Source organism: Pteropus medius, unplaced genomic scaffold, assembly GCF_902729225.1.
Source record: "Pteropus medius unplaced genomic scaffold, Ma_sr-lr_union100, whole genome shotgun sequence".
Taxonomy (NCBI): Eukaryota; Metazoa; Chordata; class Mammalia; order Chiroptera; family Pteropodidae; genus Pteropus; species Pteropus medius.
This window is the reverse complement of record NW_024350319.1, coordinates 3,505,739-3,519,867: the sequence shown is the minus strand read 5'-3', so window position 1 is coordinate 3,519,867 and position 14,129 is coordinate 3,505,739. Positions and strand designations below refer to the sequence as shown.

Genomic DNA, 14,129 nt, shown 5'->3' with positions numbered 1-14,129 from the left:
TTTTGTATTTGTTACTGTTTAACTCTTACATTAGTCAAACTCAAGTTTTTATCCTTTGTCACTCCAACACTATTATAAGTGCCCTGAGGGCAGGAATTGTTTTATTGTTCTTTGTTTTTGCCATAATGTCTCAAATGTAGAAGGCAGTTAATAAGCAGCTGGTGGTGTTTTAGATTTCTACATTCATGAAATGTTAGAACTAGAAGGACCTTAGTCATCATCTGATTCAACCTCAGTATTTAAAGAAAGAATATAATATGTAAAGTGACTAACTCAAATTGTACAGCTAATTAGTAGTTTTCCTAGAGCAAGAAAAAGGTCTCTTCACTCTCTTTACTTTTGGCATGAGGGAAAAAACTTGAGCTGTGGAGTTAGGCAAACCCGAGTTCATATTTTGCCTCTCTCCCATACTAGTGGTATAACCATGGGCCTCAGTTTCCTCATTTTGAGATTGTAGATGATCGTTGATATGTTGATATCTGGCTGGCATCTATGTTTGGGTAAAAATATCTGCACATAGTAGGCACTCAAAAATGTGAGCTTTTAAAAATCATTGTTTTATTTCTTTTTAAAATACAGGACCACACACACACACACACACACACACACACACACATACACACACACACACACACACACATATATAAAGCTCACATTTCTGCGTTCTCTTCAATATCAGAAAATATGATTCAATTGCTTTCGGTGAGAATTTGGGAGGGAGAGCAGGCTCTTAGGGCTCTTAGGTGGATGCAGCCTAGAGTGGACTAGAAGTAGAAACTGGTCCCACTCACAGGAAATGATGATCACAGGTGCAATGCCTTTTCTTTCTCCCGTAAGGAAGTTGGCTGGTTTGTTCAGCAGTTAGTAATGGAGTATCTACCATGCTGAGCAAGAGATTAGAGATGTGGGGTTATGGGGTGGTGGGGAAGAGAAGAACAACCTAAGAGGCCCATCTTGCTTCAGAAGATATATGATCACAAGTGATGTGATGGCAGAGGGGAAGGCCAGGGGCTGAGAGAGAAACAAACAGGAAGAAGCTGCCCAGACTTTGTGTTCAGGGGCAAATTTGTGGAGAAATGCATAGACAGACCAACAGAGGCAAAGGGGGTGCCAATATTACCTGCAAGGAAAGATAAATTATTTCAAGGAATGACTGAGGGAGATGGCTGGAGAGAAAGAATAGAAAAGGGGACCAGCTTAACACTCCTCTTAGTGTGGGTGGCTTGTATTGGGGGAGGGGCAGTGGAGGGCTTCCAGGGGTTCAACGGAGGGTCGTGGTTTTCATTTATGCTTCCTTCTCGATTTCACACATCCTTCTCCACCCTCTTTGTGATATTATGAATATGTCCATCTTTTAGAAACCTGGGAGGGAGCCCAATATCATCCCCATTGCTGCCCAGAGCTTGGGTTCGGGGAATGCCCTGGCTGATTGATCAAGGGGAGGACCTGATCTGCAAATAGAACCCCAAATCCCGAGTGCAATAATTCCCCACATAAGCCCTATGAAACAAATACTCTGTGTGAGTAACACTGGCTTGACTCCAGCAATAACACAGCTGTTGAAACAGCTTAGTCACCAGGGCAATGGAGGTAGTGTAGCGCGGGAATGCTGGGCTGCAGTGATCTGACATTTAGCTGGCTGGCAGCAGCCCTGAGAGTCTACACAGATCTGTGGGAGAGCTGCCGAGAGGATCTGCTTCCTGTCCACAAGCATTCCCTTGTTTCTTTTGAAGCCCAACCATAATCCCCTCCCTGGGCAGGGCAGACTGAGGGGAGGAAAAGAAATGGTTCAGTCCTTTTAGACACCTGATTTCTCTCTCTCCCTTAATGATCCATGTTTATTTTCTGAATAACTTTTTTTTTTCCTGCCCCAGGCTAGGCAGAATGTAATTTGGATGTGGTGAAGGGGGTGGGGCGGGGGAAGCACTCATTTATCTTATCTGGAAAATGTAGTGACTTTCTTAGCTTGGGGGTATCCAGGTGATATATGGAGTAGTTACAAAGGCAAGTCCTGTCCCATCTGTCTGACCTTGCTTGGATTCTCTAGCAGCTTCATTTACTAGAACTCTTGTCTGAAGGACTCTGGGCAGATCTGGGCAAAATACTTACCCTGTTTCATCAGGATTTGGGGAGGAGAAATAAACTGCCACAGAGGGACCCCATTCCTCTTCCAGTGGTTTGAAGAAGTGACTTTTGTGTTTTCTCTTTATCCTGGACTTCTTCTGCACTGTTTGTTTTGGAAGGTGTTAAGTTAAATTAGCCATCCCTTTCTTTTCCTGGTTATTGCATGAGATTGCAGCTGTCAGTCTGTGAACTCTGCCATCATCTATTTTTAGATTCAGTGTGAATGAAGCTCTCTTCCCTAATTGCATTCAGAGAGAGAGGCAGGTAGATTTTTGTAACTATCAAATTACCTATTCTAAGATCTCTGTGCACTGGTGTCCTGGGGAGAAAGTACAGAAGAGCCACTGAGTGTTTTTTTCCCTTGGCTGTCAAGTCTGTTTTCCCTCCACATTTATGTTGATTGTGGTCAAATAGGAAAGAGCTGTTGCCACATTTGTTTCCCAGTGTTTTAACACTTGCCAGCTTAAATGGTTCTGATTTCTCTAGCTCTGGTAGGAAAAGATTGGTTCATTGTTGAATTCCGATTCCTTGGAAAACAGGCAAGGAAGGTCCTTCTGGTGATTTTTTTCTATGAGATTAAATAATCTTAAACATTTGGAAAACTAAGTCCAGTGGGCTCACTTTCCTCCACATCTATCTCACCCCAAACCCCAGTCTGCCTTTCACACAGCTCTCAGATTCCCTTGCTTAAACATCCTTCTAAATAAAATGCTGCAACCTTCAGAACAAACTTCCCTTTGTCATCAGACCCTTCTTGTTCTCCAGCCTTGCCTATTCTTTGCACTTGTCTCTAACTACACTATGCTATTTTGTGCTTCTATGTCTTTTTATACATGTGGCATCCTTTGCCTGTAATTCCTTGTTCTACTTCATCTCCTAGTCAACTCTTACTCATCCTGTGATCTACAGTTAAACATCATCTCTTCTGGATGGAGTGATTCAGAAGATCATGTATTCTGCGCTACATTTTTTGTCCCCCTACCTAGTACTCTTAGCATCTTTGTGCTGATGATATACTTTATATGTATTTCTAATGTAGTACTACTCACACGGGATTATATTTATTTATGTATATGACTGCCTTCTCCACTTCACTGTGAACAGTTGAAGGCAATGACTTTGCCTTGTTTGTCTCTTTATTCTCCACTATTGTGCATGGAAACTAGTAGGTAGATAAAAATATTTGGTGGCGGTAAAAATGAACTGGATTGGATGATCCATCTACTATTAGGTTTTTTCAAGGTATATTGATTCCATCTCGGCACCAAAGCCAGCTATTATGGCTTCTCAGTTCCTGATGGGCTTCTTTTCCAGTCCTGGAAAAGTAGGCTTGACTAGATTACCATGGACGTTGACATGTTATACCCAAATGAGCGCAGCACAGTTTTTCTTCTCTGGCATTTGTCAGTTGTTCCATCTAGTCTCTTATCCCTATAGACTTAGACAGGCGTGATACAGACCTCAGAGGCCCACCCTTTTATTGCTTTGCTTAACTCTTAGACTCTAGACCGGGTCAGAGAACTCTTAGTTTCTAGCCCTTGCAGTATGTCTTGTCTCCTTCGTTGCCCCCACTGGTCCTCTCAAGCAGAACACTGGTGTAACCCCATAATATAATTCAGAGAGAAAGAAACAGTGTCTCCCTCAGATTCCCTGAAAAGCTCCCCTCACACCCAGTCTTGGAAAACGGTACATTGTTTCTTGATGGGACCATTGGGCCAAATTTGAGGAATATTGGGGTTTTTTTTGTTTTTTTTGTTTTTAAGAGGAGAGTGTGTGTATGTGTGTGTGGTGTGGGGGTAGCAGGTAGTAGGGCAAGAAAGTGAATGCCACCGAAATAGAGCAAACCACAGACCACATATGTGTGGTGTAGAGGTGATGGAGCAACAGAGGATATTTTGGATCATAGGAGTAGCTAGAGAAAGAAGGATATTTGTTAATTTGGCAAATATTTAACAAATACCTATTTAATAAAGACATGGGTGACATAGCTGTAAACAAGACTGAGGCAGTCCCTGGCTTTCAGCAGCCTCTCCATCTAAGTGGGAGGTGGATAGGGAAAGACATACAGGTCAGTGGTCAGGTAGTTGCACTGCAGTAAGGTAAGTGTTACAGTACTGGACGCACAGGGTACTGTGGGAGCATGATCAGGGCATGTCATCAGGTTTTAGCAGGTGAGGGAAGATGGGGGTGAATCTCTGGAATTCCAGAAGATGAGCAGGAGTTAGTTTGGTACCAGCAGGGATGCCAAGCACTGTCTGCAGAGTACTGTCTGTAGCCCAGAGGAAAGGAAACCCTTTTGTAATTCACCCTCACAAAGTGGGCACCATTTGAAAACTTGGTGTGCTAGCAGGGACTCCAAGCATAACAAGTACAGGCAACCTTGAGTAGCAGCTTTCAAATAGCAGTCAGCATTTACTGAGTGCTTACTGTATGCCAGGGCTATGCTAAATGATTCATACATTATCTCATTTAATCCTCACAACCAGAGGAGATGAGCATTACTGTTATCTTCATTTCATAGATGGAGAAGTTCAGTGACTTTCCTGCTGTTGCACAGGCCCCAGGTGGCCAAGGTGGGCCACAATCCCAGGCTGTTTCTCTCTAGGGCCTGAGCTCTTACCCATCTTTCATGGCTGGAGGTGGGATGATGGGCTACATTCAAGTTGACCAGCCTGAGTGGCAGGAGTAGAGAGAGGGTTCATGAGATGTAAACCTGGAAGCCAGATTAGCAGCAGGAGCCGCTTCTTAGCCTTTTTTTTTTTTTTTTTTTTTTTTGCCATTTGAGGAGTTTCAGCCTTAGACTGAGGACAATATAAAGGCACTGAAAGTATTTTAGAAATCATCTCTCTGGTTACAGTGTGAAAAAGAGAGGAATGGGGCGTATGTTTGAGTCTTCTAGGCCTGGGATGATGGTGGTCTTGAATAAGGTTAGTGGCAGTGAGGAGAGTAGGGTATAAATCCATAAGATTTGATGGGCAGAGAATTGACCAAACTGGGTGTTTTGGCTTTCTGAACCACTGAAGTACAGTAGAGACATCCAGTGGGAAGTGAGCAGCAGATTTGAAATTCAGGAGAGAAATTTGAACTTGAGAAGGTGACTGGAGTCCCAGGAGCAGACAAGACCCCTCAGGGTAAGTGTGCTGAGTTAGACGTGGAGAGAGCTACTGTACACCTGGCGAACACCAACGGGTGTAGTTTTTCTATACTCTGTGGTACTTCAGATCCATTTGTTCATAAAACGATTGCTATTCCGGCTACTTGTCCCAATAGATAGCCTTTAAACAGTACAGTAGGGTACAGTAGGGATAATTGGCTGTTTTCTAACTGAGAAGATGTCACTTTGCAAAGGGCCTGATGTGAAGAATGTTCCCCCTTGTCCTAATAGTGTTTCTTAGATTACTGTTTTATTACATGCAGCTCACTTCACATAGGAAATATTGCTTCAAAAAATATCGCAAGGGACCACTTTGACAATGCTTAGAAAAATGTTTTCTTACACGTGGAAAATAATTTCTTCACAATGCAAATGTTTGACGTGATGGGGAAAAAATGAGCCGAGGTAATGTGAACTAAACTGTTAGGCTGGTTTGCGAAATAATTGTACTCATTCATTTTTATAACTACTCACACCCAGGCCTGTAGGGCATCTTAAGAAAACATCCAGGGCCAAATTTATAATTAGCTGAGTCCATTTTTGCCAGACCTACCATGGATGTAGGACAGAGTTGGTTTTGTTATTTCCTTAATTAAAAGCGTCAAGAAAATACAAGCCAGGTCAGAGAGTTTTTGATTGGGGAAGGAATGCTGGCATAAATAACCCCAGATTATATGTCTGCTGGAGGCTGGGAGGAGGCTGGTCTGCGTGCCTCCTCCTGAGGTTACCCAAACAAACCTGGTGACTGGCAGCGCCCCTATGGAACATAGGAATGCCTATGAGCATTTTGAAACCTCTTTAACTTTTTCCCAGGGCAAGAGACCAGGAAAATCAAGGTTTCTCAGGGAACCTTTGACAATCATAAAATAATTCTTTATTTCCTCTTAATGTGACTTGCCCTCTCCTTTTTCCTCTTTACCTTTACTTCCAGTTAATTAATCAACAATATAACCTAACCATTCTGGACTGGATGGAACAGGAACTAGTATTTTAAATGCCTCTGTGCCAAGGGGTCCGGTCAACAGCCTTGCGAAGAAGGTCCCATTGCTTCTATCTTGCAGAGGTGAAAACTGAGACTTATTCAAGGTCACTTAACTAGAAAGACATAAAGATAGAAATCAAAATCATTTGTCTTTGGCCTCCAAACTCTTTTCCTATCCTGGCTGGCAAATGCCTGTTTCAGAAATTTAAGTGAGACACATTCTGATGACTTCCTCAATGAAGCTTCATCTTTCATCACTCACCCCTGACCCCACCTGGAGGCCAGTTTTTCACTAAGGAGCTTCCCTAAGTTCTTGAGGGTGCTCAGATTCTTTCCTAGCTATTTGTCCCCCCACCATTTTTGGCTTATTCATAGAACTCACTTGCCTCTCTGACTACTTGTCTTCAGAAAATTGATTGGCAAATGCTTTTCTGATGCAGGGCAGGGCAGGGCGGTTTAACTAGTACAGAGATAAATGCTTCCTAAGGATATGACTGGTTGGTGCTTCTTAATATGAAAAGACACAGGTCTTTCTACCTGGAATGATACTCTGCCATCTGGGTCTGCTCCTATAAAACCCTGGAGCGCAGGCTTCCCCATGTCGGAGCAAACCTCCATAACAGGATGGAAAGAGTAAGTGTAAAAAATGACAGTGCCTTTCCATACCTCCCTTCTCAGTATTCCAAATGAATTTTTCACCCAACCAAAATCTATCTCCAAGTCCTTTGAGAAACATGAAACTTGGACAGCCCGTGAGGTAGCAAAGCTGCTAGTCTGGCATATTATGGAAAACCATGCATTTTGAATCTATAAATGCCCTATGCTGACACCTAATTTAGTGATCACAAAAGACAACTTTACCCCATGGAACTGGTATAACCAGTGTCCTTGTTTTATAGGGAAGGTTCTCCAGGTGCCAGAGGTAGCCTTGGCTTTCCTGCCATTCTCCTAGGGAGTTCAAATTGGATTCTTCACTTTCATTATCTCCAGCGGTGCTGATAGAGGGAGGGGAGTATTGCCCACGCAGGAGCCATGAAGGTGGTGTTTTATTACATGCAACGTAGTCATTAAAGCTAAACTTTATTTCCGAGTCCATTGGAGGCAGAAGAGAAAATGATTCAGATGGCTGACTTCACGGTCTTGCCAGGTTCCCCTGCCCAGAGCTTTTCATGTTTCTGAGTTTAATGCTCCAGCTTTGGATAGGGGTTCATCATGGAAATTTCTGTGTTCTTGAAACTGGGCAATTATTTTGGGTTAAAGGTGGGTATGAGTGTTACACTTCCCTAATAAAATGATAAGAACAATAGCTAATGCTTTTTGCTTTCTGCACTGTCCTAAGCATTTTTGATGCAGTAAACCAATTTAGTGATCACAGAAGACAGCCAAAGATTATAGGACTGTAGGCCATGAAGCTCTAGAAGCTTGAGTCTGGTCTTTTTATGGGTGGGACTTTCCACCTTGACTTCTCCAGGTCACAACCGGGAATGGTAATACCTGCCTCAAACAAATACATAGGAAATAAGGAGGAGATGTGTGAGGATGAGGCAGAACATGTGCTAAAGTTCATGAACAATGACAGAAAGCTTAAGAGGGAATTTTACTTACTGGTAGAATGGAAAGAAAAGAATGGTGGTGTGGGGGCAGGGCAGTATGTAAATGTCCCCTCCACAGAGTGACTCAGGCCATGTGGTGTTTTATTAGCTGACCTGCATAGAGATTTTGCTTTGTTTGAGTTTAGTTTTTGCTTTTAGTGAATTAGTTACTGACATTTAAAAATTGAGAGATGTTTCATACCAATCTGACTTTCTGGCTTTCCTTGAAAAAAGCACATCTGGTAAGAACAATCTATATTGCCCTATGATGGCTATAGGCTGGAGCTAAAGCAGCTGCCTCCAGCAGTCGGGGCTTGTTCCCCTCTCCCCACTCAGCCTGTCCCTGAGCACACTGTTTGGATTGCATCACACTTCTCCAGTCGGTTTTCTGAAGTAGTGCTGTGTGGGTTTCAGAAGTTCTTACCATCAAAGCTCAAGCTTAGGAAATTCCATACATATTATTAGCCACGCTTGCAGCCTACTAAGAAACGCTGCATACTTCCATCCTATAGAAAGCTGTGAAGGGTGTTTGGTCAAGGTTGAATGGCCTCTTGCACACAGTGTGCTTAATTCAACTGTTGTTTCTTTTGAATTCTGCTGTTTTCTACCAACTAAGGTTAATGGTCCTCTGGAGTTAATGGGACTTAAGGTTTAAGTCCCAGCTCTACCATTCTATTATTAAAACAAATTTTAATGCATTCTCTTACTATAGTATATTACTGTATATTCTTAGACACCTATTCTTGGGCAGTTTATAGAACTTCTTCATCAGATGGATATGAGGGCTGAAGGAGAAAATATTTACACAGAGCTTTTGTTTTTATTAAAAACTTATTTCTCCATGTTTTATGACTAGTTTGAGGAACTTCTTTCATCATAAGTTGGCCAGGTTTTTTTTAAGCAATGTAAAAAAGATGATTGTCTTTTAAAAAGTTACCTCTCTCATATCACCAACAATATGACTTTAGACAAGTTACTTAGTATCTAAGAACTTTAATTTACTTTCTTAAAAAAAGGAAATGTCCATGCCCACTGACAGAGCTATTGGAGAAACTAAATAAGGTCATTTGAATGAATGCCTAGAAGTCACAGGGGCTTCATATAGAGTAGTTATACATGAAAACTGTTGTAAATTTTTGTTTGTTTTTAACAGCATATTTTAAAAACAGTTTAGGGATTCCCAACAGATGGGAATAACTCTTAAAGCTGGGAGCGGGCTAGGAGGCAAGCCTATCTTATCTTCTCGGTTCCGAGGCCTTTGCTGTGAACCAGGCCCACCCCTAACACCTGTGGGGCCCAGGGCAAGAGCACCTATGAAGGTATGGCTGCCACATGTCTAAATATTTAAAAGTTATAAGTAAGGCCAGCAAATTGTTAAGCTAAATAAATTCTATCATCTGATTTTAACACATTTACCTTTATAATGAACTGGAAGGGCAGGTTTGAATTTAAGATTCTGGGACTCCTTGGAATTCTGTGCCAAATTGTGACTGATCTTAGATACCATTTCTCCCCATCTCTGGCTTTGTCTTATACAGAGAGGAGCCTTTTGTGCTTGTGTGTGGACACCCCAACCTCCAAGCCCAATCTCTGTTCATAGCCTCTAACAAACAGCTGCCTTTGACCACTCCTGAGCAAAAGGGTGCACAAGTGCTTGTGTAGTTCCCCTTGGGAGGCCAGATCTGGGGAAGAGGCACCCCCCAGGCCATGGAAGTAGGCTCAGAGTTGTCTGGGTAGAGTATTCTGGGGTCCTGAGTTCTTGGAACATGGTCTAGGAGTTGGGAGAGGAGTTAGGCTCTGGGTGGGCATGTCACTATGAGGAAGGGGACAGCTGGAAAAGGGCAGATAGAGTGGGACCCTTTAAAACTGTAGGGTTCATATTAAGAGTCCTTCCTACCTGTGGCTAAGTCTGTGCTGTTCTGAATGCTAGTGCTCCTAGGAACATAATATGAGGACCGATAATTTATAGCTTTACAGATTTGTATTCTTGAATTGTATGGTTCTGCAAGTGACCTTTCAGCGGAGTTGACAGTCCCAATTCCTAATCTCAGTATTAGAAATAAAAAAGATGTCCCTTGGTGCCTAGTACTGGAGCTCTGGCCAGTTCTTTCTGTTGACCACTGAGGCTGTCCAGTGAGGAGCAATTGTAGCCTTCCTGGCCCCTCACCAAGAGGATATACAAACAAACTCCAAGTGTTGGCTTCTGCCGAGCTGAGCACCCCTTAGTTTCTTATACAGACTTGTCCCCACCTTCAGTCCTAGGTCTCTTCACTTCCTGATGTTCTCAAGTCCAGAGTCTCCCCTCGGACTGTGTGGAGATGGGAAAATGTAAGAGAACTGGGGTCCAATGATTCTGTGCACAGACTTCGACCCAGTCACCCAGCTGTCAGCACCGTGCCTCACCTCTGTCTTCTGCAACACCTGGAGCTTTCCAATTCTGAGCCGCTTGAGGGTTTTTGGACACATTGGCTCACTTTTCCAAATATCCCTTCTGTAGGAGTTTAGGCTGTGCCTGTCTCTGTTGCTATCAAGAAACCCTACTTTATTTTTCATCTGTAAGAAATCTGCTGAAATCTCTGGTCTGCTCATTTACCTATATTTTTTCCCCTTGTGATTTAATCACCTTTGTTTTTCTTTTCTATCTTTTTATAGAGTTTCAGGAGGGAGAGAAAGAGAATCCAAGTAGCCAGTTCACTATGTTTGACTGAGGATTTAAATACTAATAAAGTAGCAGGCTCCAGTGTTCGCTGAGGATTTCATCTACATCAGAATGGCCTCAGATCCCTTCTTTTGTGCATCATGTCTTTCTCTTCCTGGATTTCCTCAGAGAAGTAGGGATTCACCACATTGTCAGATCAGCTTCAAGCCACACTGGGCCAGAGGATAGAAAAGCCTTGATTTTCCAGACAGCATTTACCCTTATCTGTTCTCCTTGTACCCTGTGTGTATTTAGGTTCCAGAGCCTAGAATTGAGTGCAGTCTCATAACTCCAGTGGGAGCTTGTTCTCTAATCATAATGGAAATGTGATCTGTGCTTTCTTTATTTCCCAGTAGGAACCCTCTTTTTTTGAACTTGCTCAACATAGTATAAAACAGACAAATAGATAGAAGCAATTTTTATTACTCTAATCTTCTTAATGAGCTCTGTGGTGAGTTAAACCCTTCATGGTCCTTACCGATATGGAAGAATGTGTGAACATTCATTTGTACAACTATGTGCACATTATTATATTCCTATCTGTGTGTAAGTCTTTAATTTTGGGGAAAAAAATCTTTTAGATTTACATTGCCCACCATATGAAGAAGGAATTTTGAGTTTTAGAGAGGTAGTGGATCCTATATTTGAGAGCTTCTTAGGGATAATTTTAAGAAAGATACTTCAGACTAGAGCGTGTCCAAAAGAGAGCATCAAAAGTACTTAAATCACGTCTCTGAGAGAGGTTGAAAAACCTGGTCATGCTTCTCAGAGAAGGGAAAACACAGGCAGATAAGGTACAGGTTTTAGTACCTAAGGCACTTTTTGTGGAAGAAGGACCTCATCTTTCATGTGACTCCTGTGGTCAGACCCAGGACCAGCGATGCAAGTTATAGAAGGATAAGTGTTGGCCATGGGCCAGAATCTGACCATCCGAGCTGCCTCTGCAGGAGTTTAAGTGAAAGTTTTTGACTCCGTGACAGAGCAGTTATAGGAGGGGACCCAGTATCCAGATAGACATTCATCTTACAAATTTTAAGTCGTCAGGTTTGGAGTTTCGGATTTGGACTTTGAAAGGTACTAATGTTATTCTTTTTGTCTTGTTGTTTTCTATGGTGGAGAGTATAAGAATGTTTAAACTGTTTCTAAGAGTATCGTCCCAGAAGCCATTTCTCAGTTGGGAGTCCTTTCTCTTGCAGGAGAAAACGCAGAGGTTTCCATGGATGTTTCCCTGGCTTACCGTGACGATACGTTTGCCGAGTGGACTGAAATGGCCCATGAGAGAGTGCCCCGGAAACTCAAATGTACCTTTACATCCCCCAAGGTAGGATTCCTAGATGGCAATGTTGATGGATTTCTTATTTGGGTTCCCGGTATGTGGGAAGATTGGCTTTACGATTAACAGACGTGTTCCTTATTTCTCAGCATACATGACTCACACTGTCCTTCGTATTAGTAGAGAAAAGGGCCATGTAGATATGTTCATGTCCCTGCAAAAGAGGGAAAAAACGGAAGAGGGAATGATTTAGTTGTTCCTCTAAAATACCTCTTTAAAAATAAACTCCTGTTCTTTGGTTAATAGCTGAATGTGTCTGAAGAACGTTGCTAAGTTATTTTGAGAGGTGAGAATCTGTTCATATTAGATCAATGCTGGTGTCTACTTCTTTGTTTCTTAGCCATCTCTTTGTTGTCAAAGCTAATGTACAGGTATGAAAACTAAAAGTCCTGCTGATACCACGGACAAAAAGAAGACCCGAAAAAATCTAGTTGTATTTGGAGCCTCAGTCTTCTAAGCCATCTTTAAGAGTCTCCTCTCACTTATTCTTCTAGGAGGACTTATTCAGCCACCCATAGGAGGGAGGTTATCATCCTGCACTGAAAATAGGGAGATCTTTTCTTTGGGGCAAAAGCCTTAGATTCCTTATAAATGGGAATGTAAGGATTGACTCAGTGACCCTCAGAACGTAGTGAGATTTGATGGTTCAAGGATCAATTATCTCGGGGCCCTTTTCAAAAGCCAGGTGCTACCCTCATACTTGCCTCCCTGACATTCTCATCCCCAACTCTGTTTACCTACCCACTCTTGAACATCTCTGTGAAGGGGAAATGGAGCCATTCTTACTGCTTGTGGTTACTCACATCCCTCAGGGACTGACATGGAGTGCTATGAGCTAGGTGATCTCTGACGTTCCTTCTGGCACAGAAACGGTCTTGTTTTCTTTGTGTGAAGCTCATGAGAGGCCAAACTGCACAGAAGTACATTCTCGAGTATGTTGTCACATGACATCTTCAGATCAGTTGCTCCTGAAGGGTTTGGACAGCTTTGTGGTACCCGCTCCATTGTTTGCTTTAGTTTCCTCTCCTCCCGTAGCATTAGCCTTTCCTAACTTTGCTTTTGTCGATAACTGTCAAGTTGGGGTTCCCTATGACATGGTAAGAATAGCAGGTTGAGGCTTCTGAGTACCATGCCCCAGCCCTTTTCATCCTGTCCTGAAGAGGGGTCAGATAGGGTAGGGCAGATTCACAGCATTGACATTAGTTCAAAGTGTGGATTTGGAGCAAAACATACTTGACTTCAATTCCAGGCTGTATCGCCTATTCTCTGTGCGACGTTAGGCAAGCTTACTTAATCTGGCTGAGCTACAGTTTCTCTTCTGCATGGAAAGACTCCCTACCATGGGAGTCTTTATGAAATGATAGGCATAAGTAGGGTGACCTTATCATTTAACATCTAGTCTGGGACATGTTTGAGAACGAAAGAAGAGGTTCACCAAATGGGCCACCAGGACTCTCATGGGCAATTCGTACATCCCATACATAAGCACCTGTTGGGGCACCTGGTGTTATGTCTCCCTTCTCAGGTTCCCTAGACCAGAGCTACAGAAAGTATGGTCTAAGGACCAAAAGCTTTAGCATCACTTGAGAGGCTTGTAGGAAATGCAGATGTTCAGGTCATACCTCAACCTACTGAATCAAAATCTCACGGTGCAGGGCCAAGGAGTCTGTGTTTAACAGAATTTCAATTCTTTCTCTTAAGCTGGATAAAGTTTGAGAGCCACTGCCCCAGACCCTTTGCTGAATATTAAATATAGCCCCTCTTCAACAAAAAAGCCATTTGGAATTGTTTAGGGTAAGCTCTTAGAGGGGGGCAATCAGTAAGTAAAAACGAATGGTAGAGAGAAACTGGAGGTAGCAGGAGAGAGGAGTAGCTAACATTTTCAGAGCTTTGTATGCAACAGAGAAAATTAAATTAAAACCGTCCAGCTGTCGCTGCAAGTTGATTTTGCATCTTTCAGCAGCGAAACTGTTTGGATATCTAAGCTAAAGGATATAAAGCTTTGGGATATGGAATTTCATCCTCAGAAAAGGGAAAAATCATTTCTCACATTACTTACACACTTAGAGGGCTCTGAGAAGCGAGTGAGGGGAAGGTCATTAAGAAGCCCGTAACTGCTCCTTAATGATGGTTGCTTAATTATCTTTAGGATGTGTTGATCCCTTTCAAGAAAGATATTAAACCTTGAAAAGTGTGAAGGAAGTGAATCATCTAATCTATGCTTTCTGATTGCAGTGAAATTTAGT

At 42.5% G+C, this 14,129-nt stretch overlaps 1 protein-coding gene across 3 annotated transcripts in view; it reads left to right on the top strand.

The window, feature by feature from the left end:
* WLS (Wnt ligand secretion mediator) overlaps positions 1 to 14,129 on the top strand; it is a 92,290-nt gene that overhangs the window by 48,754 nt on the left and 29,407 nt on the right. For all 3 annotated transcript variants that reach the window (XM_039838552.1, XM_039838553.1, XM_039838551.1), the window contains exon 3: positions 11,747 to 11,871. In XM_039838552.1, the coding sequence (XP_039694486.1) occupies positions 11,747 to 11,871 (125 nt within the window). The remainder of the gene's footprint in view (positions 1 to 11,746; positions 11,872 to 14,129) is intronic.